Here is a 25,347-nt window from a genome sequence, read left to right as displayed (position 1 = left end):
CAATTTGAGCTCCGTCGTTGATTTTCCTACTCGGACAACAAAGAACAGCAGGACATAAGATAGATAACTATTTTATAGACCAAGATAAGTTTAAGGACATAAATGCTTATCCTGTTGAGAATGGTCTTTCAGATCATGGTGCACAGCTAGTTACAGTACATGACATAGCTCCATGCGGTATATCAAATCAGAATTTCAAAGCAGTGCGTTCAATTAACAATATAAATATTGCAAACTTTAGGGAAAGCCTAAAGCAGCTAGACTGGGATGAAGTGTATATGGAACCCGATGCAAACTTGAAATATAAGTTATTTCACGATACATTTTTAAGGGTATTTGAAAACTGTTTTCCCAAGAAAATAGTTAAACATAATTCCAAGAAAACATATAAATAACCTTGGCTAACTAAAGGAATAAGAATATCTTGCAACCGTTAAAGAGAACTGTATCTAACAGAAGAGGGAGTACTGACCCCGAAATTGTTCAATATTATAAAAACTATTGTGCGGTACTAAGAAAAATTATTAAAAAGTCCAGAAGCATGTGTATCATGTCTGAGATCAGTAACTCTGATAATAAAATTAAAGCAATTTGGAATATTATTGAAAGGGAAACAGGACAACCAAGAGCACAGGAAGACTTTAGTGCCATAAAACTGAATGACAAGTGTACTAACAAACAATCAGAAATTGAAAAAATTTTCAATAATCATTTTTTTAAATGTTGTGGAGAAAATAGGATCTAGATCTTCACTAGAGGAGGCAAGGTTCTAATAGAAGAGGCCATACCTGTGCGGTTTGAAACAACTGTATTTCCACCAACCTCTCCCTCTGAAATCAGTAAAATAATAAACTCACTGAAAAGTAAAAGCTCTTACGGAATTGATGGCATTTCCAGCGAGATACTTAAAGATTGTTCCCCACAGATAAGTAGGATTCTCAGCCACGTACGTAATAGCTCTTTGAAGCAGGGTGTTTTCCCCGATAGACTGAAATATGCCATTGTAAAACCATTGCATAAAAAAGGGGATACGTCGGATATCAACAACTATCGCCCAATCTCTCTTCTGACAGCTCTATCAAAAATTTTTGAGAAAGTAATATATTCAAGAGTAGCCTCCCATATTTGTAAAAATAAAGTACTAACAAAATGTCAGTTTGGTTTTCAGAAAGGCTTTTCAACAGAAAATGCTATATACACTTTCACTGATCAAATATTAAATGCTCTGAATAACCCATTGGTATTTTTTGTTATCTCTCAAAGGCCTTTGATTGTGTAAATCATGGAATTCTTTTAGATAAGCTAAATCGTTATGGTTTGAGGGGGGTAGTGCACAAACGGTTTAATTCATACTTAACTGGAAGAATACAGAAAGTTGAAATAAGTGGTTCATGTAATGTTAAAACAACAGCTGATTCCTCAAACTGGGGGGGCTATCAAGTACGGGGTCCCACAGGGTTCGGTCTTAGGTCCTTTACTGTTCTTGATATACATTAATGACTTACCATTCCACATTGATGAAGATGCAAAGTTAGTTCTTTTTGCTGATGATACAAGTATAGTAATGACATCCAAAAACCAAGAACTAAGTGATGTAATTGTAAATGATGTTTTTCACAAAATTATTAAGTGGTTCTCAACAAACAGACTCTCTTTAAATTTTGATAAAACACAGTATATACAGTTCCGTACAGTAAATGGCACAACTCCAGTAATAAATATAGACTTTGAACAGAAGTCTGTAGCTAAGGTAGAATTTTCAAAATTTTTAGGTGTGTCCATTGATGAGAGGTTAAACTGGAAGCAACACATTGATGGTCTGCTGAAACGTCTGAGCTCAGCTACGTATGCTATTAGGGTTATTGCAAATTTTGGTGATAAGAATCTCAGTAAATTAGCTTACTATGCCTACTTTCATTCACTGCTTTCGTATGCCATCATATTCTGGGGTAATTCATCGTTGAGTAGAAAAGTATTCATTGCTCAAAAACGTGTAGTCAGAATAATTGCTGGAGCCCACCCACGGTCATCCTGCAGACATCTATTTAAGGATCTAGGGATCCTCACAGTAACCTCACAGTATATATATTCACTTCTGAAATTTGTTGTTAATAATCCAACCCAGTTTAAAAGTAATAGCAGTGTCCATAGCTATAACACCAGGAGAAAGGATGATCTTCACTATGCAGGGTTAAATCTGACTTTGGCACAGAAAGGGGTAAATTATGCTGCCACAAAAGTCTTTGGTCACCTACCAAACAGCATCAAAAGCCTGACAGATAGTCAACCAACATTTAAAAATAAATTAAAAGAATTTCTAGATGACAACTACTTCTACTCATTGGCTGAATTTTTAGATATAAATTAAGGGAGGGGGAAAAAAAACTAACTTAAACATTAGTGTCATGCAATATTTTGTGTAATGTAATATCTTGTGCAGACATCTTTTATTAACCTGACACGTTCCACATCATTACGAAGTGTCGTATTCATGGTCTGTGGAACAAGTATCAATCTAATCTAATTTAATCTAATCTAACCATCAACGGGACATGTTCCTAATTCCACATAAACACATACAGGTAACAATCACTCCACCAGACACAACACCCCTTGTTCAGATTTTGGATGTGTATTTCTTACCAAGGAAAATAGTTTGCGGAACATATTTATGAGTGAGTTTTACTCAATAACAGTGATATTGAATTTCACAGTTGTAACGCTTTCATCAGACACCATGCACTTATACATAATCAATTCTGTACCCCCATATTCAACAACATCGTCGAGCTTGCCTGGAAGAAAGCTAAATTTCCAGTTGATGTGATGCTTTTGACAGTGTTATACAGGACGCAGAAGATTCAAGATACTCAGCACCCTACTGCATCATTTATCAAATGTGCATATTGTTGGTTACATTCGTGTTCAACAGATTTATAAACCAAGATCCGCAGCTAAATGGAATATAAAAATACATAAATACTACATAATAATAACAGTAATAATAAAATATGTTATTTGAAGAGGCTCATAGAGCAGGCATATGGCCGATAGGCCTTTGCCAGTTGTAAAAAAAAAAAAAAAAAAAAAAAAAAAAAAAAAAAAAAAAAAAAAAAAACAAACCAACTCTATTTTCTGTTCTATTCATTATTACACCACTATCTATAAGGCTCACCAACATGTATAATTACCAATATGGGCAGCTAAAATTGGTACTATAAGTACCAAATGCACTTGATGTTTCCATCATTATTAATTTTATCTCAATATTGGTGAGACACTTCACAAATGTACCTTGGAAGTACAGAGTTCATACAGCCATTTTTCCCAGACTCCATCCACGAATGGAATGGGAGGAAACTCTGTTACATAGTACAATGAAAATCACCCTCTGCTATGCTCTTTATGATGAATAATATGAATGTAGATTGCAACACGAGTCTGTTCTTTTTCCTCAGGGCAGTATTACACTATCAAGTTTCTTTGTCCAATATCTTTGTCATATATCTTTGTCAAAGAAATTTGATCGTGTACTAGGGAACTTTGTCAAATGTCGTCAAATATTTGATCAAATCTAGGGCCTCGCTGTAGATTTGATCAAAGAAGTCGCTTGTCTTCCGTTCACTGCAATGTGACATGTTAGCACATGGAGCGCTAGCATCGTTGCAGCATTCTGTCATCTGTAGTGTTTTTAAAAACATAGCCGGTAAGTAAATTGGTGTGTACTGACAAAATTAATAGAGATGTATGAAGCTGATGAGGTGGTTTACAACGTGAGGTACCCTGAATACAAAAATAGATTAAGAAGATTGGAGACCTGACCTAACCTAACTTAACTCTCTCCTGTAGCAAGGAATCTTGAGTGTTACAGTGAGCCTGTCTTCTTAAGTAATTGATGTATGACTTGATGTCCTCCACTATAAGCTCACGTAACAAGTTTTGTTGAATGCTTCCATTGTATCGTCATAAAACCCATGGCGGGTAATAACAAGTTGTTGTTGTCAGCCGTCTTGAACTTTGATGAAAAATATGATGACAGTGTAATACCTCTTTTTAGCACCACGTCATAGATCTTTGTCAAATATGTTTGACAAACATTTGATCACATCTTTTATCAAATCTTTGACAAAGAAATTTGATAGTGTAATATCGATCTTAATGAGGACTAGGACATCCCCCAGTCTCAGCTCTCCTGAGCTTCATTTGTCTTGCTGGTATGGAGTCCAAGACTTTGGTTTGTTGGCTTAAGGCAATGTGCGTAATGCTCACAAAACTACTCTTTAAGTCATCACAGCATGGAGAGCTGCATCAAACCAGTCTCAGGACTGAAGACCACAACAACAACAACAACAAGTCATCACAACCCTTTCAATGTAGGTTTTCAACAGATTTCTACACCAAGACCCACAAATAGACTTAATAATAGGTACCTACAGCTAACGGAAGATATAAATAAATAAATAAACTGTACTCTTAATTCATCACAACCCTTTCAGTCTAGGTTTTCAAAGTGTTAAGTCGACTCATTCTTCCTCTTTTGAAGAACTTGCTTTCATTTTCTCCATTGGTATTTTTCTTAAGTTACCTTACTCGTAAACTATCCGCATTCTTTGTTACTTCTTCGTATTTAATATAACCCTTCTTTCCCCTTAAAAAGGCAGTTATAATATAAATACAAGCAGAATGTTCCTATTACCAAAAGACTATTTCAGTCAAGGAATTGTAAATATAATAGGTAAAGTTGTGGCAAAATTGTAATAATTTAGGAATAAGGAACACAACTCACTGAATAGTGAAAGTGTTTAGTGCTGACAGAAAAAAAAAAAGCTTTGCTGGGGCTCTTGGACAAATCAATCAATGAGATAGAAGCTTTCTGCCCCCCCCACCCCCCCGCACACCCACACACACACACACACACACACACACACACACACACACAAGTGTAACTACATTGAGCTGGCAGAACACACAATGCTGATATCTTCAGGGCTGGTGGAGTGGATGGGTGGAGGAAACAGGCAATGGGGAGGAGGGTTGGGGAAGGGAAGCTGATGGCTTGGAGGGAGGTGCCAGATCTGTGGGACAGGATTGTGAGAGATGTATGGGATAGGAATACTACACTTGGGCCCCGGAGCTAGTTAGTTCATGCAGTGCATGATGACAATGACACGGAGAAGTGGATTGGGAGGGAATGCAGGACAGAGGAAGGGGAGGCTGTTTGGTAGCGATGGAATGCAGGACAGAGGAAGGGGAGGATGTTTGGTAGATGCTGTGGATGCAGTGAGTTAGGGGAATTGAGGCGAGGAGGAGTATGGGAATGCAGGATGTGTTGCAAGGGTAACTCCCATGTACATAGTTCAGAAAAACTGGTGGTGGTGAGGGGGGGCAGGGGAGGAGGGGGGGGGGGAAGGTCCAGATGGCAGGGGTTGTAAAGCAGCTTTAAACTTGAACATGTGGTTCTCTGCAATATTCCACCACTGTCTGGTCAACTCTGCTCTTGGCCACAGTTTGGGGTTGGTCATTCGTTCTGGTAGACACTGGTTGATGGTCATGCCCACATAAAACACAGTGCTGATGTTGCACCAGGGCTAGTATATTATATGGATGCTTTCTCTGGTGGATTAGGATATGCCTGTGACATGGTATGTTAAGATGTGCTATATGGGTGAATTGGGCAGGCTTTGCTCATGGGTCTTCCACAGTCATACAACATCTGTTGCAATGGGTCGGGAGTGGGAGTGGCATAGGGATGGACCAAGTCATTGTGCAGGTTGGGTGGATGTAGGAATACCACTTTAGGAGGGGTGGGAAGGATTGTGGGTTGGTCGTTTCCCATTTTTGCGCATGATGATAAATAGTCTATGGCCTGGTGAAGGGCACAGTTCATTTGCTCCAATCTGGTATGATATTGGGTGATGATGCAGGTGCTCCTTTACAAATGGTTCTTACAAGGAACCACTTGAGTGTGAGATCATAAAAGGCCAATTATTTTACAGCATTCGGTGCTCCCCGTATTGTCAACTATGGAACAACAATATTGATTGCTAAAAGCTACTGGGGGGTGGGACTGGACATATCCAATGGTAAGTTTAGTGTGCGGCAATGGTTGTAGTTGAACAGCTTACTCAATGAGTAACTCACAACAGTGCTGCAGTGGTAGTATTGTTGATACAAAGCAGAGCAATGACGACGACAAAGAAACCAAACATTGCATTATATCTACAACAGCAGTTGCCAAAGTTGACACTTCATCAGAAAGGAACCCAAGGAATTCTGCAGAGTGAGAAAGAAGTGGCAGATGAAATATCAGTGTTTCTGCAAGATGATTAAGTGGAATGTGTGGTGTATTATACGCTCGAACTTGCGGTCAATCTTCATGAGAAGTACAATGATGATGATACATGCTTTACAAGTGAAAGTGATATTGCAACAGGGCTCAAGCCATACAGTTCATCATCCTTATCGGACAGGGAGCCACAAATCCTATTTCTAGTGAAATGCAGTAAAGGACAGTTGTCCAAGGAGTGGGTACTACTTATAATTACATACGTGGAAGATGATCCACAGCATAGTAAAAAAAATAAATAAATAAAAAAAAGTATGAACAGATTTCAAACAAGTCAGCAGCAATATGACCATTCAGTGCACAGGAAAAAGTATGGATGTTCATAGGAGGACAAGGCACACTTGTTACAGAAACGGGTATTTGTGTGTTTCTGGGATGCTCGATACAATTTGCAGGATTTTAGATAATGAAATTTGAAACACGGCGTCAACTTGATGATGCATAGCAAACAATGGAATTGGCCAGAAAATTGTAGAGGAGATAAACAAGCTTATCCCATTGTTTGATTAGGAATTTGTTTTCAACTCCAATCAGTCAAAATTTGAAAAAGAAATGCATATAAAAGGAACCCTGGAAATTAGAGGTACCAAGAGAGTTGTATCAAGATCACCTAACATCAATGCCTTAACGCATTCACATACAACTGTGCCAACTGTTAATCTGTAAGATATTTGTACAGGAAGTTGTTTAGTGTACTGTAAGAAGGTGGAGATGCTCTACCCCCTACAAGTCTTTCTGGTGTGTGTGATCTTCTAAGGGCGGTAGGGAATATTTATGTCACAGCAAGCAACAGTGGGAAAATGGGCATAACAGAACTATAACTATGGCATGAGCACTGCTTTTGGCCAGTAGCTGATTAAAATAACTTGCTTTTGGGAGATTTCTAGTCTGCATATAAAAATCATACTCCCTTAGAGCAAACTATCACTCGTAAAGTGTATGATGTTACAAGTCATACTACCTGGAATCACTGTATAAATTCAGCCTGTGGATGTTTTTCCACATGTAAAACACACTATCTGCAGCTTTGCCTTAAAGGAAAGCCAGTTTCACGAAAAGCTCCACAATGGACTGTTCTGCATTCGGTTGTAAGCCACGACATTCCACCAGTTCTCATCAACCCATTACACCAATATGATTCTGTATGCATTCTTTAATTGTGAATACCTAACTGAATGTCCTGCACAGTTTGTAACTCTCAAGGAGTTTGCCTTCGATCTTGATGGTGCGAACCTTTGTGATCACTGTGGCACGCCTTTTTCATTCGGTGTCCATGGTGCAAGCTAATGGTTTGTTTTGAACATTTCTTGAACCTTGGCGATGTCCATTTTGTGAAGTGTAATAGTTACATCTCATAGAAGGTTGATCTCTGCGTGCCACACACACTAATTTTGTGTTGCCCTCCTGATGCAGGTGGACAATCAATAGCAGATAGTATTTGTCCTGGCATTATTTTTAACACAGCATTTTCAAATGAGTCGTGTTAAAGATTGAACTTGTGACTTCGCACTCAAGGGGTTCCTTGGTAGAGTTGATGAGAAGATTAGGGGTGTGTGAAGATATGGTGGGAGAAATGTGTTTGTGAAATTTTCAGAAAACTCTGCTTAGAAATCGTTATCCTGGTGGAAGCTTTTCTGAATTATGTGGATAGGAGTTATCCTTGTGACACATCCTTCATTCCTGTTATCTTCCCACACTTATTAAAAAAATAAAAATAAAAAAAACACAAAAAATGAAAAAGTTGTTATATTAACTTAAGTATGTTGTTAAATTAACTTAATTATGTCATGTATTGGAAAATTTGACTCGTTCCACATCATTACGAAATATCGTATTCAAACCTAATCTAATCTAATCTAATTATTCTCCAGAAACACTCAGCACCCACGTCCCCTACCCAAGAGCCTCCCCTTCCTCTATCCTGCACTTCCTCCCAATCCACTTCCCCATGTCATCACCATCATGCTCCTGTGCCCATGTATAGCATTCCTGTCCCATACACTTGCTGCCTCTTCCTCTCATAGTTCTACCCCACACAGCTGCTGTTAAAGGAGTCACCTGAAAGCTGCTGAAGGTGTCATTCTGTTTTCTTTGCCTGTCAACAACCCAGTTACAGAACTGTGTGAATTGTGTGCAGTATGCAACCATCTTTGATTACTTGGCGGATTTTCATTACACGCTTTGTTAACCTTGATGACTCCATCATTATGTACTAGGAGCATACATCTCTCCTCATCTCCTGCTAGAAGACTCTAGTTGGAGACCTGATATACTACATATTGATGCACCCTTCAGCTAAGATGTTATATCTGCTATTGAAAGTGAGGTAACTGTTGAATCAGGCTTAGCCACTAAAAATGTGTATGAATATTGATTGATAACCTCTGTAGTCAAATTTAGTGTGCTCACTGAGATGCTATGCCACCATGGGAAATGTTAACAGATTGTATTATATAACTAGAGTATATAAATTTAATATTAGAAAAAAAGAAATCTTTTGTTAGTAAGATGATACTTAGTACAAACCATAAAATACAAGAATAGTTATTGCACTGTGTGAGGAAGGTTAGTGGTAAATATCCTCTCCTCCCTCCTCCACCCTTCCTCCCTCACCATCACCTGCCCCTCCCATTTCTGAGTGGAAGTCAGTGTGAAGCATGGCACATGCTGTCATTGTTCCGTACATCTTCTTCTGAAATGGACAAAAAAATTTGTGTGCTCTGTATATATGACTGGCAGATAAATCTCTACATAGGAATGTAAAAAGCACATATGACTGCTTAGACTTTAGAATTCCTTTAGCTCTTCAGAGCAAAAAGTTTAAGAAACAACAGGCACCCTGGAGAAAGACAACAAACTGAAAGCTTGTGCACTTCATCGTAAAGGCAAGTGATAGTTTTTCTTGATCATTGTTTATATGTTCATAACTGGAAATACTTAGATATCAATTGCTGATACTTCAGGGAAACAGAGAATCTTGTTGTGAGGTTACCTTAAAAAAAGTACGGTCCACAGATTGCCCATGTTGCTAATAACTCTGCACATGTTGATGATTAAGTTTTATTAGCTGTTGCTTTGCAAAAATGTTAAGTGTTTTTTACCATTACCACCACCAGCTACAGGGAAAGTTCTATTAAGAAAATCCATATAGTTATAATCTATTAGTCCTCCTTTTTCTCATAAATTCATACCTTCTGCCATTCGATGAATCATCTTTGTAGTTCCATTATTTATACATTGGGAGGTAATCAGGAATATATCTTCAATTTAGTCTCTTGATTATTTTATTTGTTTATGTTGTGGTCAGTTATGTTGTATCATTGCAACTGAAATAAATGCTGTTAATTTAATAATGAAGCATGAAACATTTTAACAGCACTTTCTGATTCTGTGATGCTTAAATCAAAATTAGTTTTTAAACTGTTTGATAAAAATTTTAATTTTCTGTTCCAGGTCTGCATTGCTAAATGCAGGTTATCGAGTATCTTTGTCCCATGCTCACAAAAACTCTGTGAAGACTGATGCTCCAGTTACTTTTCTGTGGGATGTAATGCGGGCTTGGGAGCAGATACATCCAGTTCGTAGGGATCGACTACCGTCTCATGCAGCAGCTATACTTTCCCGTACACCTGCAGCAACAATCTCATTTAATCTGCATGAGAAGGCTAATCCAGAATCTCGCCAGATGGGTCTTGTACGCTTCCAGGAAAACCCACAGCGATACTGGGGCCCAGGCACTCGTGCCAAAGCAAGGTAATTGCTGTCTCTGTTGTTTAAATGCTAAAAAGGCCGGCACAGCATGATTCTTGCTACATAATTTTTGTTACTGTGAGATATCTGCCACAGCTGGGACAAATATGATTGCAGAAGACCAAAGCCTCACATGGTAGCCTACGAGTAGGAATTCATGCTGTTTTTCTGATTGGAGATGTAATGTTAGGTTATGTGTAAGTGGAAACACAGGTTTGTAATGCAGGGGAGTAAGTCAGACTGGAAATAAGTGGATAGTTCAGAATCAGAAAAACTTTTGGGAAAATGCGAATAGCCTTCATAAATGGTAAACTTGAATGTCTTCCAGCGTATGAAATGTTGAAACAACATACGAGAATGCAGCTGGGTGACGTCTTCAACAACTGGTTCTCGAAGATGTCTCCCAACTACACTCCTGCAAGTTGTTCAGACAGGCTCTTGATCTCTGTCTTATAGCAAACACAACTCTGAATTGTGCTCTGGAGAAGGACATGCCAAGTAAGTGTATTAACATAAGAAAAGACCCACCTTGGTTAAATATTGAAATTTAAGAAATGCTAAAGAAGGAGAGATGATTGCAATCTCAGTTCAAAAAAGAACAAAGCATACGACAACTTCCATTGTCATATCTTAGCAAAAGATATTCCAGAGAAGCTGAGAAAATTCTCGCTCTACATAAAATCGCTAAGCAGGTCAAAGACACTTATCCAGTCACTTGTTTACCAGCCTGGTGAGTCAGTATAAGACAACAAAAGAAAAAATTTTGCATTTAAGAAATCATTCTCACTGGAGGATTTTGTAAACATATCATAGTCTGACCATCGCACAGACTCCCATATGGAGGACATAGTAATAGGCTCTCTGGCATAGAGAAGCAACTGAAAGAGTTGAAAACAAACAAGTTGTCAGGTCTGGACGGAACCCAAGTTCTTCTTTACAGAGAGTGCTGCATGGTATTGGCTCCTTACATGGCTTGCATTTCTCATGAATCTGTCACCCAACACAAAGTTCCAAGCAATTGGAAAGAAGTGCAAGTGACACCTGTATACAAGAAGGGTAAAAGACTGGACCTGCAAAATTACAGACCAGTATCCTTAATATTGGTTTACTGCAGAGCTCTGAAACATACTCTTGAGTTCCTACACAATAAATTTCCTTAAGAGAGAAAAGCTTCTGCCCACAAATCATCATACATTTAAAAAGCACCAGTCATGAAAAACTCAGCCTGCCCTTTCCTCACACGATATCCTGCAGTAGGCAGATTCCATAATTGTGAATTTCCAGAAAGAGTTTTACACAGTGACCAACTGCAAACTCTGAACGAAGGTCTGAACATACGGATTAGGTTCCTAGGCATGTGAATGGCTTGAAGGCTTCTTATATAAAAGAACCCAGTACCTTGTCTTCAACAGTGAATGTTCATCAGAGACAAGGTTATAGTCAGGAGTGCTGCAGGGAATTGTGATAAGACTGCTGTAATTTTCTATATACATAAATGATCTGACAGATAGGATCAGCAGCAATATGCAGCTGTTTGCCTATGATGCTGTGGTATACGGGAAGGTTGACTGTAAGAGGACACAAGAGGACTGGTACAAAATTGCTGGTTGTTGTGATGGATAAAGATCTTGCTACAAATGAAGAAAAATGTAAATTAATGCAGGTGAGCAAGAAAAACAATCCCGTAATGTTCTAACAATGCATTGGTAATGTGCTGATTGACACAGTCAAGTCAATGGAATGTCGAGATGCCATGTTGCAAAGTATTTTGAAATGGAATGAGCATGTTAGGGCAGTAGTAGGGAAGGTGATGGTTGACTTTGATTTACTGGGAGAATTTTAGGAAAGTGTAGCTTTTCTATGAAGGAGACCGCAAGGTGTTACCTGTAGGTTCGCGCCACATGCAAGTATTACACAGATGCTTCAGGAATTCTAATGGGAATTCCTGGAAGGAAGACAATTGTCTTTTCATGAAACGCTATTGAGAATATGTAGAGAACAAGCATTTGAAGCTGACTGCAGAAAAATTCTACTGCTGCCAAGAACCACAAAGATGCGGAAGAGAAATTAGTGCTTGTATGAAGGCCTGCAGACAATCTTTTCTCCCTTGCTCTAGTTGTGAGTTGAGCAGGAAAGGAAACAGCTAATAGGGGTTCAAGGTAACCTCTGCCATGCATTACATGGTAGCTTGCAGAGTATTTATGTAGATGTAATTGAACAATAGTAAGGATTCTGATCAATGCAAGCACAAAAATTGTGCAGTCCATTTCACTTCATTAAGTGTTTCGGTAAACATTTACATGGACATACTGGAGCAAGATTGATGCTACTGTTTCATACTGAATCTACAGATTACCTCTTTCAGTAAGATGGAACAACCTCACATTGGGATGTGGAGATTTGCACACCTTAAATCACTATTTTCCAAATTGTGGATTGGTAGTATTGTACTGGAGAATATTATGTTCTGCCCATAGTTGCCTAGGTATCTAACACCTGTGGATTTCTTTTTAAGAAGTTATATGAAATCCTTTGTCAAAAACAAATTTCATAACCCGAAATGCAGTGCTGGACTGCCAAAAGTAATGTATTACTGGACATCATCTAAGAACAGCAGTGTACAGTACAGGGTGTGAGATGCAAGGTAAACTATGGGTAACCAGTGACTGGCCTTCGATTGTTTATTATACATTCTCTGCGCCTATTAGAGAAACGAAAATGTATAGTACTGTATAAAACAACATTTTAGAGAGCAAATAAAAAAACTTGATTGCCTACATGTTGTAGTGTAATTTTGAGATTTCATGTTAAGTTCAGGACAGTTCATACTGTAGTGCAATACCGTGTGTGTTTTATATTACAGTATTTCAGTGTTTTATTCACTTGAGACAAGTCCTAATGTCTCTGTCTTTGCTTTTTTTTCCTTCAAAATTATGCTATGTTGTAGGATTTGCTGCTTTCAACAAATCTTATAAACGCATCAATAGCGGCAACTGCTGCGTAACATGTAGATGGAGGTGTTGAGTTTTTTGCATCAGCCCCTTCTTCTTCAGCATATTCAGTATCTGGTGGTTGAAGCTCTTGTGGTGCTATCACACTTTCTACTATCAGTTTGTCTGATATTTTTTTCAACTACAAGTGCTTAGTTGTCAGTGTCTATCCAGTCCAAAACCTCATCTCATCTCATATTTCATTTTGAGCGACGCCTGACAGTTCAACAGTAGCTTAATCTTTGATAGGAATAGTGGAGTCTATTTCTTCTTTGTAGGCGTACGTCCTGAGTCTTTGCTAAGCCTTCCAAAGAGCAAAGGGTAGCATGGTGAATATATTCCCTTAGATCAATTTAGGTGCTGGAGGGTGTACTACAACCATTGCCTGTTTGGGCAAACCAAGTCTTTTTTTATTATTATTTTCTCCCACAGAAAGTATGAAATTATGGAAAATCCAATCTTTAAACAATTTGGAGGTCACTCATAGATTGGGATGAGCTCCACAAATTACAGGAAAATTTGAAACACCTTTAAAAGCTCTTGGCTTTTTGCACTTGCCAATAACATAAGGAATCAGCATGTGGTCTCCTGAAGCCTTTGAACACAACACAACTGTAAACACTCCTTGGTTTTTATGTTATTTATTTATTAAAAAAAAAAAAAAAAAAACTTCGGTGCACATTTCATCTTCACCTGCTCGTTCCAAAGTATGTCTATTTCATCAGCTTTGTAGATTTGACTAGCAGTTAAGTTACAGTATTGAACCAAATTTGTATTCTTTAGCTGCATTTTGATCTGCCAGTCATAAACCCTCCGCTCCACCTACATCAAGCTACCGAATTCCATGGTGAGTTTTGAATTGATATAGTCAACCATAAGAAAATACACATTCAGTTTCTGACAACCTCAAATTATCATTTAACTGTTTACTTGTTTCCATAATCATAGTCCCAGTTACAGGTATTCTTCAGACTTTTTGGCACAGAACCACGTGTACAAAATTTTATTCAGATGATCTAGTCTGGACTTTTTCAAAGTTTTCTGTGATTCAGTGTCTTTTAATATAACTTTTGAAGCTTACTTTTATTTATTTTTTAAATATTATAGATTGCTGAAGAACCAACTTCATATTCTTCCATAATCTTATTTCGATTCTCATCTTTCTCAGTCTGATTACTGATGGCAAGAATTTGTTGTAGTGTAAGTGTAACATGTTTACATTTTACTTCAACTTTGTTTTAAGAGATGCTATGTTGAGAATACATTCCCACAACATTACACAGAACTACTGTAATTTACTATATGGGACAGTACTATTCATGACTACACTTTAAAGCACTACTCTTTTAATTGCTATAGACAATTCGTACATGGCAGGAGCTGTCTGACAGGTGAGTGAAACAATTGTTGGCACTACACAACTTGAAATTGTTGACCACTGCCGAGCACAACTGAATTCTGCTGAGTGCATCCGCAATATGTAAGAAGCGATACGAAATTGTTAAATGTGCCAGATTGTCAGAAGCCAGGTTAATGGGCTACCACTGTAAGTAAAGAAAAGTTTGAATTTTCTTTTACAGTCTCTGGAATTATTATGGACGTATTGCTGTGCTTTAAATAGTAATCACAGTATTCATTTGGAATTGCCTTGTACTGGCATGAAATGATTTCATTAAATGAGAAATGTAATAAATTACAAATGAACTTCATAGGAACTTGAAACTCCATCATTTAGTTTACTGTTTCAGGAATAATCACAGAGATGTTTTGTTTTCGTACATGACATTAGTGTCTGAAACTTGGGTGCATAGTGGGCAGGTACAAAATTATTGACATTATTGCAAGCCATAATATAAGTAGATATAACAAATAAAGTCATGAAAACACATAGATAGATAGACAAACAGATGGATGGATTCTAACACCAATGTTGAAAGGAAGAGGAGGATGGTGGATTAGGATATGTAGGTTAAGTTTGGAAGATTGGTGGGATAAAAGGATATGTTGTAGAGAATGTTCCTGTCTCAAAAGTTCAAGAGAATAAGCTGGTTGATAAGATCCAAATGACCCATACATTATTGTCGCCATTCTGGTCTCTTGAGTCATGCTGTAGAGCATGATCAACAAGTGACTGCATTATGCCCCCAAGAAGTGCCAATTCATTTGTGCCAATTCACCTGTTATGCCAATGTGGTTTTGGTTATCCCCATGTAGATAACCATGCAATGAACACACATGAACTGATAAATGACTTCGGTATTTCCTGTTGAGTATGTTATACTAGTGATGCAGTTGGTGTAGGTGGTAGTTGCAGTTGCAGGAACTGTGGACTAAGAATGGTGATGCAGTTATGTCATAAGATGTGAGAAGTTTTGAAGTTTAGAGGGGTGATGGAAGGGAACTTTAGGTTGAATAGGGAGGATGTCGGGGAAGGATATCATTTTAGGGTTCAGCTTGAATATGTCTTCTTTGAGTCATCCACTGAGGCATGGATGATATTGAATCTTCTATGTTATTTGACAGTAGGAAATGTTTGCTAAGATTAGACCAAGTTAAAAAGAAGTTAGCACCATATTTCTAATGTTCCTAATTTAAAATAAAATTTCTTCAGGAAAGGGAGAAATGTTTCCAACGTCATTTTGATTACTTAAATTTTTCTTTAGGTTTTTTTTATTTTTATTTTTTATTTATGAATTTGGCCAGCTATGCTCCACATACAACTTAAGACTTATGGTGTTTCTTTTTCTTCCTTTCTTCCCAGTACTACTACATTTTCTCTCCAACTGCTCGTCTCTGCATATCCGTCCACACTCTCTTGCGTCGAGGTCTTGGCTCATCTTCTTCATAATTTGTGTTTTCTATCAGTAGCCTGAAGTGATTCCTGTCATGTATTATTTCTTCTGTAACACCTATTTTGTTGGCATCTTTCTTTACTGTTTCTATCCATCCTACAGTTTTTTTCAGCTTACTAACGTAATTAAAAATTTTCTTTGTAATCCGTGTTTCTTCCATTCTTTTTAAATGTCCATAAAATTTTAGCCGCCGCTTCCCCATTGTATCTGTGATCTTCTCTGTATTTTTGTATAAATCTTCATCTCTCCTTTTAATCCATCTAGTTTCATTGTTTTTCTCAGGACCTAGAATTTTTCTTAGTAATTTTCTCTCTCTTTTTTCTAGTTCTCTTAATTCACCTTTCTTATTCAATGTTAGGCACTCTGATCCATATGTTGTTTGTGTCATAATAACTAAATTATAATGTCTAATTTTCATTTGTATGGATGCTGATTTTGTATTTTAGTAGTATTTTAGTAGTTTTGTGTTAATTTATATGCAAATTCTAACTTTTTTATTCTTTCTTTATTTGTTGTGTTATCCAGTCCATTGGCTTAGATCCACTCCCCCAGGTATTTGAATTTATCAACTCTTTTAATTTTTCCATACTTTGTTTTCATAAACATTTCTGTATTATGTTTGTGTTCTATATACTTGGTTTTTTCATAGGATATTTTTAGCCCAGTCTTTTCAGCAAACTCATATAACAGATCCAGCATAACTGTTCCATCTGTTCAGTTTTTAGTTATCAGTGCCTTATCATCCGCAAAGGCTTAACTTTTCATTTCAAATTTGTTCTTTCCTTGGCTCATGCTTATACCCTTTGTGCCTCTGTTTTTTAATGTGCTTTCCCAAGTTTTTACTATTTTATCTAAAACCAAGTTAAAGAGAATTGAGGACAGTCTATCTCCTAGTTGAACTCCTGTTTTGATTTTGAATGGTTCAGAAATTTCTCCTTGAAACTTAAATTCTTGATGTTGTATCTGTGAGCATTTGTTCAACAAGTCTTCTGCTGTTTTCGTCCATCCCTGATTCATACAGTATCTGGGTAGCATTTGTCTGTCAACTGAGTCGTAGGCCTTCTTGAAGTCTATGAAAGTAACTACTGTATTTTTATTTTGTGTACCTCTCACTCTCAAAATTGTTTTTAAATTAAGAATCTGTTCTGCACATGATCTACCTTTTCTAAATCCTGCTTGATAATCTCCTATGTAAGGTCCTGCTTGTTCCTCTATTCTATTTAAAAGTGCTTTAGACTGTATTTTGTATGTTACTGGTAACAAGAATATATCCCTGTAGTTGTTGGTGTCTGTTTTATCTCAGTTTTAATGGAGAGGATGGATCAATGCTTGTTTCCAGTCACTGGGTATGATTCCTTTTGTCCAAATGTCTTTAATTACTTCGTGAATTTTCTGCCATGTGGATAAGCCCTTTAGTTTCCTCATTTCTGCTACTGTCCCATCCTCTCCTGGTGCTTTGTTATTTTTCAATGCTTCGATAAGCTTTTCTATTTCTTCTACTGTAGGTGGTTCTGATGGTGGATTTTCATGTTGCGGTTTTTGAAATTGTAATTTGTCATTAGGCTCTCCACAATTTACTAGATTTTCAAAGTATTCAGCTAAAATTTGGCAGGTCTCTCTATTGTTTAAAACCATTTTTCCAGTTTTATCTTTAAAATGTTAGTGGCGGCCTCACTTATAATTCTAAGCTAAATGCTTGAATTTTTATCATGGAAAGGTTCAACTATCTTTCCCCAAACTAAACTTTATCCTAAGACATGATGGTAAATTTCTTTAGTTATATAAAGACAAAAGTAACAGAATCATTTCAGGATTTTAATATTTGCCTTACTTCATTATTGCTATGTAAATAATTTTGTAATTTTTCAGCTTACCCTCTGAAGAGTTACCAAAACGGAAGAAAAATCAAGGAAAGAGAAATCGATCAGTGTCTACTAGTCCATCAGGCAAACACTTCAGAGACGATGCTTCAGTGCCTGTGTAAGAAAAGATGGAAGGGTAGTTTTAAAAACAATGTACTGCATCTGTTTTGCCAGATGTAACTACTGTATCTCACAAGATAGCATGTGCCTGGAAATAAAGAGTGCCTTTCTCTGTCTGTTTTCAGTAGTTCATAGTTTTCTCCATAAATTTCAGTATGAAAACTACAGTGCAAGAATTGGTGCAACAAAAAGATAAAATATATGGTGGATTCAAACTATACATTATACTTATACTATATATTACATTTATAGAAACAGGCATAACAATCCAATAATTAACCGATGTATCACACTCTTTTCAGCGTAATCACTTGCTGTTGGAATAGTTGCCTGAATATCCCACAATTTTTTGGTTATTTAACAATAGAAATGCAAGATAAAGCTTCTTGTTATGGAAGGAGTCCGCACATAGTGTACAGAATGCTGATCATAAAATTTGTAAACAAAAAATTAAATAATTAACAAAACCCATAAAATGTGAGAGCATATATGAATAAATAACACATTACAGAGGAAAGTTATCAACTATTGTTAGCAACATCAGTACAGAATAGGAGAAGTATGCCACAAAGAAAGCTTTGAACTTGGTTTTAAATACAAGTAGTTTTTTTTTTTTTTTCTTTCGAATAACCCATTTGGAGGGTACGATGAATCAACTTTGGCTACTCTTCATTGTATTAGATTTCTTCAGTTTCCAAATTTCCTTCATCCTTTTAGAGTGTTGTTCCCTTTCTTCTTGAGTCCACTTTCGTCTAGTTATTTTCTTTCTCTCCTGAAATTCTGCCTTTTGAACTGCCTTTCTGAAATGTGTCCTGTTTTCTATTGTGTCTATTGTAACTCCAGCATTTTCAATGTCCTTTTCAGTCTCTATGAACCATGCTGGCTTGGATTTGTAGCTATTGAGTAATGTGAATATCCGCTTGGTTAGTCTGTTGTTATCCATTCTGAATATATGTCCAAAAAACTGTAGTCTCCTCTTCCTCATTACATCAGTTAGTTTCTCCGTTTTCAGATATAGCTCTCTGTTTGGTCTTAACCTGTATTCAGCATTATCGTTTCTTTTAGCTCCCAGTATTTTCGTTAAAATTCTTCTTTCGACCTTCTCTAGTTTCTCAAGATCTCCATTTCTTGTTAGTTTAAGTGTTTCTGCCGCATAGAGAGCTTCAGGTCTGGCCACTGTTTGGTAGTGTCTTAATTTCGTGTTCCAGGACAAGGATTTTTTATTATAAACGTTTTTGGTCATATGAAACACTCTTTCCATTTTGTGCACTCTAGTTTCTATAGCTATCTTTTCTTTGGCATTGTATGTAATCCACTCTCCTAGGTATTTAAAGGAATCTGTTTTGTGTATTGTGTTGTTGTCAACTGCAATATTTTGAGGAGCATCACAGATGTTTGTCATAAACTTTGTTTTTTCATAGGATATTTGTAGTCCTACTTTGGCTGCTTGTTTTTGTAGTTCTCTTATTTGTTCTTGGGCATTGTCTAGTGAATCTGTAATCAATGCCGTGTCATCTGCGAAGGCTAAACAGTCGACAGTGATCTTGTTTGGATTTCTCCCTAGTTGAATCCCTTTAGTATTGATGGCCTTCCTCCATTCTCAAACTACCTTCTCCAAGACACAATTGAAAAGCAGAGGTGACAGACCATCTCCCTGTCGAACACCTGACTTTATTTCAAACGATTTTGAGAGCTCTCCCCTAAATTTTACTTTCGATTTTGTATTTGTCAAAGTACCTTTAATTATTGCAGTTGTTTTAGCATCGAGTCCCAATTCTTTTAAGATATCAAGCAGTGTATTTCTGTCAATTGAATCATAGGCTTTTTTAAAATCCACAAAAGTAATTACATATTTTAAGTTCCTGATTTTCCTCATTTCTGTTATGTTCTTTAAATTTAGTATTTGTTCTGCACATGACCTTCCCTTCCTAAATCCAGCCTGATACTCTCCTAGCTGTTTGTCAAGTATCTCTTCTGCTCTTTTTAAAAGTGCCTTAGAGAAGATCTTACAGGTCACTGGTAAGAGGGAGATTCCCCTATAATTGCTAGGATCTGTTTTCTTCCCTTTTTTATGTAGTGGATGTATTAGTGCAGATGTCCAGTCTGGTGGTAATCTGTGTGTTGTCCAGATTTCTTTTAGTATTTCTGATAGACACTGTATCATGTTGTCACTAGAGTACTTCCATAGTTCAGCAACTATATTATCCTCTCCAGGGGCTTTATTATTTTTAAGCTCTTTTATGATTTCTTTTATTTCTTCTGTGGTTGGCGGCCTAGAGTCTGGTGGTGTTGGGTTTACAATATTGAAATTAAATTTTTCTTTCGGTGGATAACAGTTATGTAGTTCTTCAAAATATTCAGCAAGTATTCTACAGTTCTCTATGCTATTGTATGCAGTTTTCTGCGTTTTTGGGTCCGTGAAAAATAGACTAGGAGGAGAGTATTTCTTTAAGTTACTTTTGAAGGTTTTGTAAAAGTCCCCAGCATTGTTCTGTTTGAAGTTGGAGTCTGTTGATGCTAGTTGGTCTTTTATGTATTGAACTTGGATCTTTTTAAGGCCTTTTGAAGCTTGCTTCCAGGCTTCTTTTAGGGAGTTCCTATTTTTATCATTTTTGTTGGCATTCCAAATGTTCCAAGCTCGTTGTCTTGTTAGGATTAGTTTGTCACACTCATCATTCCACGAGGCATGTTTCCATTTTTTGGTAAGGAGAATGGTTTCTTCTGCTGTCTGTACTGTATCTTTTTGAAGTTGTTCCCATGTTTTAGGTGTTTTCTTTTCCAAAAGTGTCATGAAATTGTATTCCTTGGTTAATTTCTGAGTGTCAAACTTTTTAGGTTGATATTCGCTCTTTCTTTTATATATTGGTCTAATTTTGAATTTAACGACAGATAGATAGTGATCTGAATCTAAACTTGCACTCTTAGCAACTTTTACATTGAGTATCTCTGATGCAGACAATCTGCTTATAGCAACATGGTCAAGTTGTTTCTCCCCACAGACTGGATTCGGGGATACCCATGTAGTTTGTTTTCTGGGGAGTTTTTTGAAGTCTTTCTCCATTTGCATTGGTTCTTTTATGTGCAGGGAATTTGCCTACTATGGATTGGTGATGACGTTCTTTGCCGATTTGAGCGTTAAAGTCTCCCAACAATATTATTGTGTTTTTGGATGAAATCTGGTCTAAGGTGTTTGACAGTTCCTGCCAAAAAATTTCTGTTTGTTCTTTTTGTGTTCTGTTTTTCTCATTTGTTGGTGCATGTGAGTTTACAATGGTATACAGTTTGTTTACTGATTTGAAGGTTAATGTTGAAAGCCTTTCATTGACAAATTTAAATTCTACTATCGAGTTTAATATATTTTGGTTTACAATGGATCCTGTTCCAAATTGGGGTACATTCTTCATAACTCTTTTTCCTGGCTTCCCTTTTAAGATTCTGAATCCCTCTGAATCAAATGAATGTTCATCAGTATACCTTGTTTCTTGGAGTGCAATTATCATTATATTTTTCTGTTTTATAAAATTTATTAACGTTTTAAGTTTTCCTGTTTTTAGAAGTGAGTTTACGTTGAACGTTGCCAAGTAGTTTATATTTTTGTGTTTAATTTTATTTGTTGCTTGCTTAAGGCAGGTTTCAGGATGCTCCGACTCATCCTTCGCACATTGCTGTAGGCCCCTAGAATCCGAATGCCTACTTTTAATTTCCTTAGAAATTGGAGATTGGTTAGTCCCTGGGGTAAAATCTCTTACAAGGTGCGTATCCATTGTTGATTGTTTGTTGGGTTAGGGGAACAAGTCCCCTAAGGATTCTACTCGAGATTATTAGCTCCGAGGAATGGTTTTCAGCCGCACCACTGGTGGACAGACGCTGACCACTCAGCCGCTTGTTTCAAGACAGACGCCAAGTGGATTTTTTTCTTTGATTGCCTCTTCCGCTAGTTCCGCCGTACCGAGAACTATTCCCTCCGCCTTCACTACCGTTGAGGTCTTCACTGTAGTCCTAGCAAGGAGCCCTTACAAGGTGCTATCACCCGGGCCAGGTGAACCTTGGTTTTTTAACGAGGTTGTTACTCCTCCCCCTCCTCCTTCCTCACCTCTTGTATGGTGAGGCCCCGGGCTTGGGACCGGCGTAGCGATAGTAGTTTATCACCCATTTTTTTCAATTCTGCTGGCAACCTATGGAAAATTAAATTTGTTGAATAGTGCATACCTCTATGTACAATGTTGTAGGAAGTATTATCCAAATGCTTATCATTTTTCTGTGTAATGTTCACTGAATGATTACTGCAGTTTCTTCTGAATGATTCGCTATTGTCAACAACAAATCCCATAATGGAATACATGTACAGACATGACAGAGTTATAGTTTGAAAAAGCACATGCGAGCGAGTAACAGTTTGGGTAAGTGGTTGTTCAGTTGACTGATGTTCTGATAATCAATACTCTGCTGTATTGAGAAAAGCCTTGTGGTTTCCCCCACTTTACATGGCCTTAGTCAAAATCAAACCTCTTCCCTGTTGGTTGACCCTGGAGGACAACCTTCTGTTTTCTGCTTTCCATACATGAGGTAAACCACTGTTGAGCTGTCTCCCTAATCCCATAATGTCCCAAATTATACAAAAGTGTTGTATAGTCCACACATTAAAATGGTTTTGTTAAAGAAAATTTCAACTGTCCTCAACTTATCATATAGCCCTGCTAGTGCGCTACACTCAAAAGATGAAATTGCATGTTGTATCAATACTCCTTTCCAGAACCCAAACTGTGATTCGCAATGGCAAATCATGCGTACTGATATGTGCGATTACTCTCCTACATTACCTTCTCAAAAACTTTTGAAAAAATTGGTAGCAAAGAAATAGATCAGTAATTGTATAAATTATCTCTTTCACTCTTTTTATAATATAGTTTCTGTAACAAGTATTTCATTTTGTCAGGATATTGAAGTCACCTGAAAGACACACTGCACAGGTGACTGAGTGCAGAACTAATTTATGTTGCACTGGTGATTCTTAATAATTGATATACTTTCTTCTCTACTTGTTTCTTGTAGCTGCATGTGATGCAGTTGTCAGGATCACCAGGTTTCAAGAATTTATCAGATTTACCAATACCAAAAAAGTTTGATTTAACTTGCCAAGTGTTGACAAGATGTGATTTATTAAACATTTTGCACAACTCTGATGGACCACCAACAGCTTTATTCTCAAACAGATGAGGTGTAATATGCTGAGCATCCACATTATTCCCTGATACCTCATGAACTTAAGTACTGCTAAAATTTTGAATAAAAGACTCTCAGTGTGAGGAGTGACCATCATTCTACCATCAGCCTTGTCAAAGACGGTGGAGGAGTGGACAGTCTCTCACGGCACTCTTTTACCCTTGTCGTGGGAAACTGTCCTAAAAGCCGGAATAATCAGCAATTATCAAGGGCATGAGGATGCAGAAGACAATGATAACCATTTCGTTAGAGACACACAACATGTATCCACAGAACATGTGGCCTGAACTTGAAAATGTGGCATTGGCAAATGATTTTGTATTAGTCCCCCATTCAGATCTCTGGGAGGGAACTGCCAAGGGAGAGATAAACTTAAGTATGTAAAGGAAAAAGCAAAGGCTCAGTCTAGATATAGTGGGGGTCAGCTAAAGTGAAATGGAAAGAAAATAAGGATTTTTGCTAAGATGAATATAGGGTAATTTGAACAGCACCTGGAAATGGTCTAACAGGAGTAGGTTTTGTTACAAGTGGGAAAGTAAGACAGAGAATGAATTACTGGGAACAGTTCAGTGGTAGTGTAGTTCTCATCAGAATTGTTAGCAACAATATCAACAACAACAGTTCAGGCATACATGCCGACATCACGACCATAAGATGAAGAGATAGACAATGGGTAAATCAGTATGTAAAAGGAAATGATAATCTGTTAGTCATGGGGGATTCGAACATGTGGTAAGGGAAGGAGTAGAAGAAAGAGTGACCAGAGAAAGTGGTCTTGGCAATGATACCCATAGCCGGTGGCAAGAGGGGGTCATGCTTTCCCTTCCACGTAGCTCTCAGCAAAAGGAAAAAAAATACATAAACTGATTTAAAAGTTGATATTATGCAGGTTTTCAGTTGTTTTTTGCCAAAAAGGTGCTGGTGAGCAAGGACATGTGGCAGGGCACTTTGTCATGATGCAACAGCCAGTTCCCTTGATGCCAAAGTTCGGGCCGTCGTCGCCACACGGTTTCATGGAGCCGTCGCAAAATGTCGCATTAGTACACAGAATCTGCTGTTTGGGTGGGACTAATTCTTTGTGCACAAGTCCCTTGGTATCAAAGAAAAATGATGATCATGCTCTTCACTTTGTTCTTTACCTGCCTCGCTTTTTTTAGTCTCGGAGAGCCTGGGCTCTTCCACGGGGATGATTATTATTTGTCTCTGGTTCATATCCGTAAATGTAGCTCTCATCGCCGGTCATAACCCGTGACAAGAAGGTTGGATCATCAGATCCAGTCTGACAAAGGTCCATGCGCACTTCATCATGCTGTGCCTTCTGATTGGCAGTCAAGATCCTTGGCACAAATTTTGCGGCGACACAATGCATGCCCAATTCATCAGTCAACATTCGTTGACATATCTCATAACCAATACCCACTTCATGTGCAAGGTCTTGAATGTTTTGACGTCGATCCGCATGAACCAGTTGTTGAAGTTTGGTAACAATGTCTGGCTAATGGGGATTCCAGTGTGAGCATCATATTCAACATCTTATGGCCTGCCCTGAACCGAGCATGCCACTCAAACACATGTGTACAGCTCATGCTCTGTCCCCCAAACACTTGATGAATCATTGCAAGGGCTTCCATAGCACTTTTCCCAAGATTCACACAGAATTTGATACACACACTCTGTTCTGTTTGCGAATCCATCGTAAAATTGCCACACACCAAACATAGAGTATTACGGAAATCACTGTGGACACGCAATACGTCCTCCCAGCTGAATGCCAATTCGCACACTGACTCATCAGATATGCAGCTCTCACCACCTACCGGTGTAAAGATCCACTACTCCTACATTCCAGATGGTAGCACCAGTCCCGAAAATTTTGGCTTCCAACTCGTACTTCTTAAATTCAGGTGGATGAGTCTGCATGATTCAGATGTGGTAATCATGAACTCAAATGTGTCAGCTGTCTGGGCCAGAGTGTCAATTACGTGTAAATTTAGACTGGCATTCAAAGATCTGTTAAGAAAGGTAGACTGGCTGCCAGTGAGCAGAATACAATGTACAAGTTTTTCCTGGGCTATGATTCCAGTAACATAAATACATGTTTACATCGCCCACTGAACTGGAACTCATTTGCACACTGGAAGATGTAGATATTGTATGGCCACAAGTAAATTTGTAATGCTTGTTTCTATGTATTGAGCAGAAAT

General features: G+C 37.7%; 1 protein-coding gene across 4 annotated transcripts in view; it reads left to right on the top strand.

Moving 5' to 3' along the window:
* The window catches only part of LOC126236292 (probable tRNA (guanine(26)-N(2))-dimethyltransferase), a 73,965-nt gene extending 55,928 nt beyond the window's left edge, over window positions 1-18,037 (top strand). For all 4 annotated transcript variants that reach the window (XM_049945482.1, XM_049945480.1, XM_049945481.1 and 1 more), the window contains 2 exons: window positions 9,800-10,099; window positions 17,808-18,037. In XM_049945482.1, coding sequence (XP_049801439.1) covers window positions 9,800-10,099; window positions 17,808-17,922 — 415 coding nt within the window. In that variant the 3' untranslated portion in view covers window positions 17,923-18,037. The remainder of the gene's footprint in view (window positions 1-9,799; window positions 10,100-17,807) is intronic.
* Window positions 18,038-25,347: the final 7,310 nt, after the last annotated feature.

The sequence above is a fragment of the Schistocerca nitens genome, chromosome 2 (assembly GCF_023898315.1).
Source record: "Schistocerca nitens isolate TAMUIC-IGC-003100 chromosome 2, iqSchNite1.1, whole genome shotgun sequence".
Classification (NCBI taxonomy): domain Eukaryota; kingdom Metazoa; phylum Arthropoda; class Insecta; order Orthoptera; family Acrididae; genus Schistocerca; species Schistocerca nitens.
Note: the sequence above shows the minus strand (reverse complement) of the source record. Positions and strands in the feature narration are given on the sequence as shown.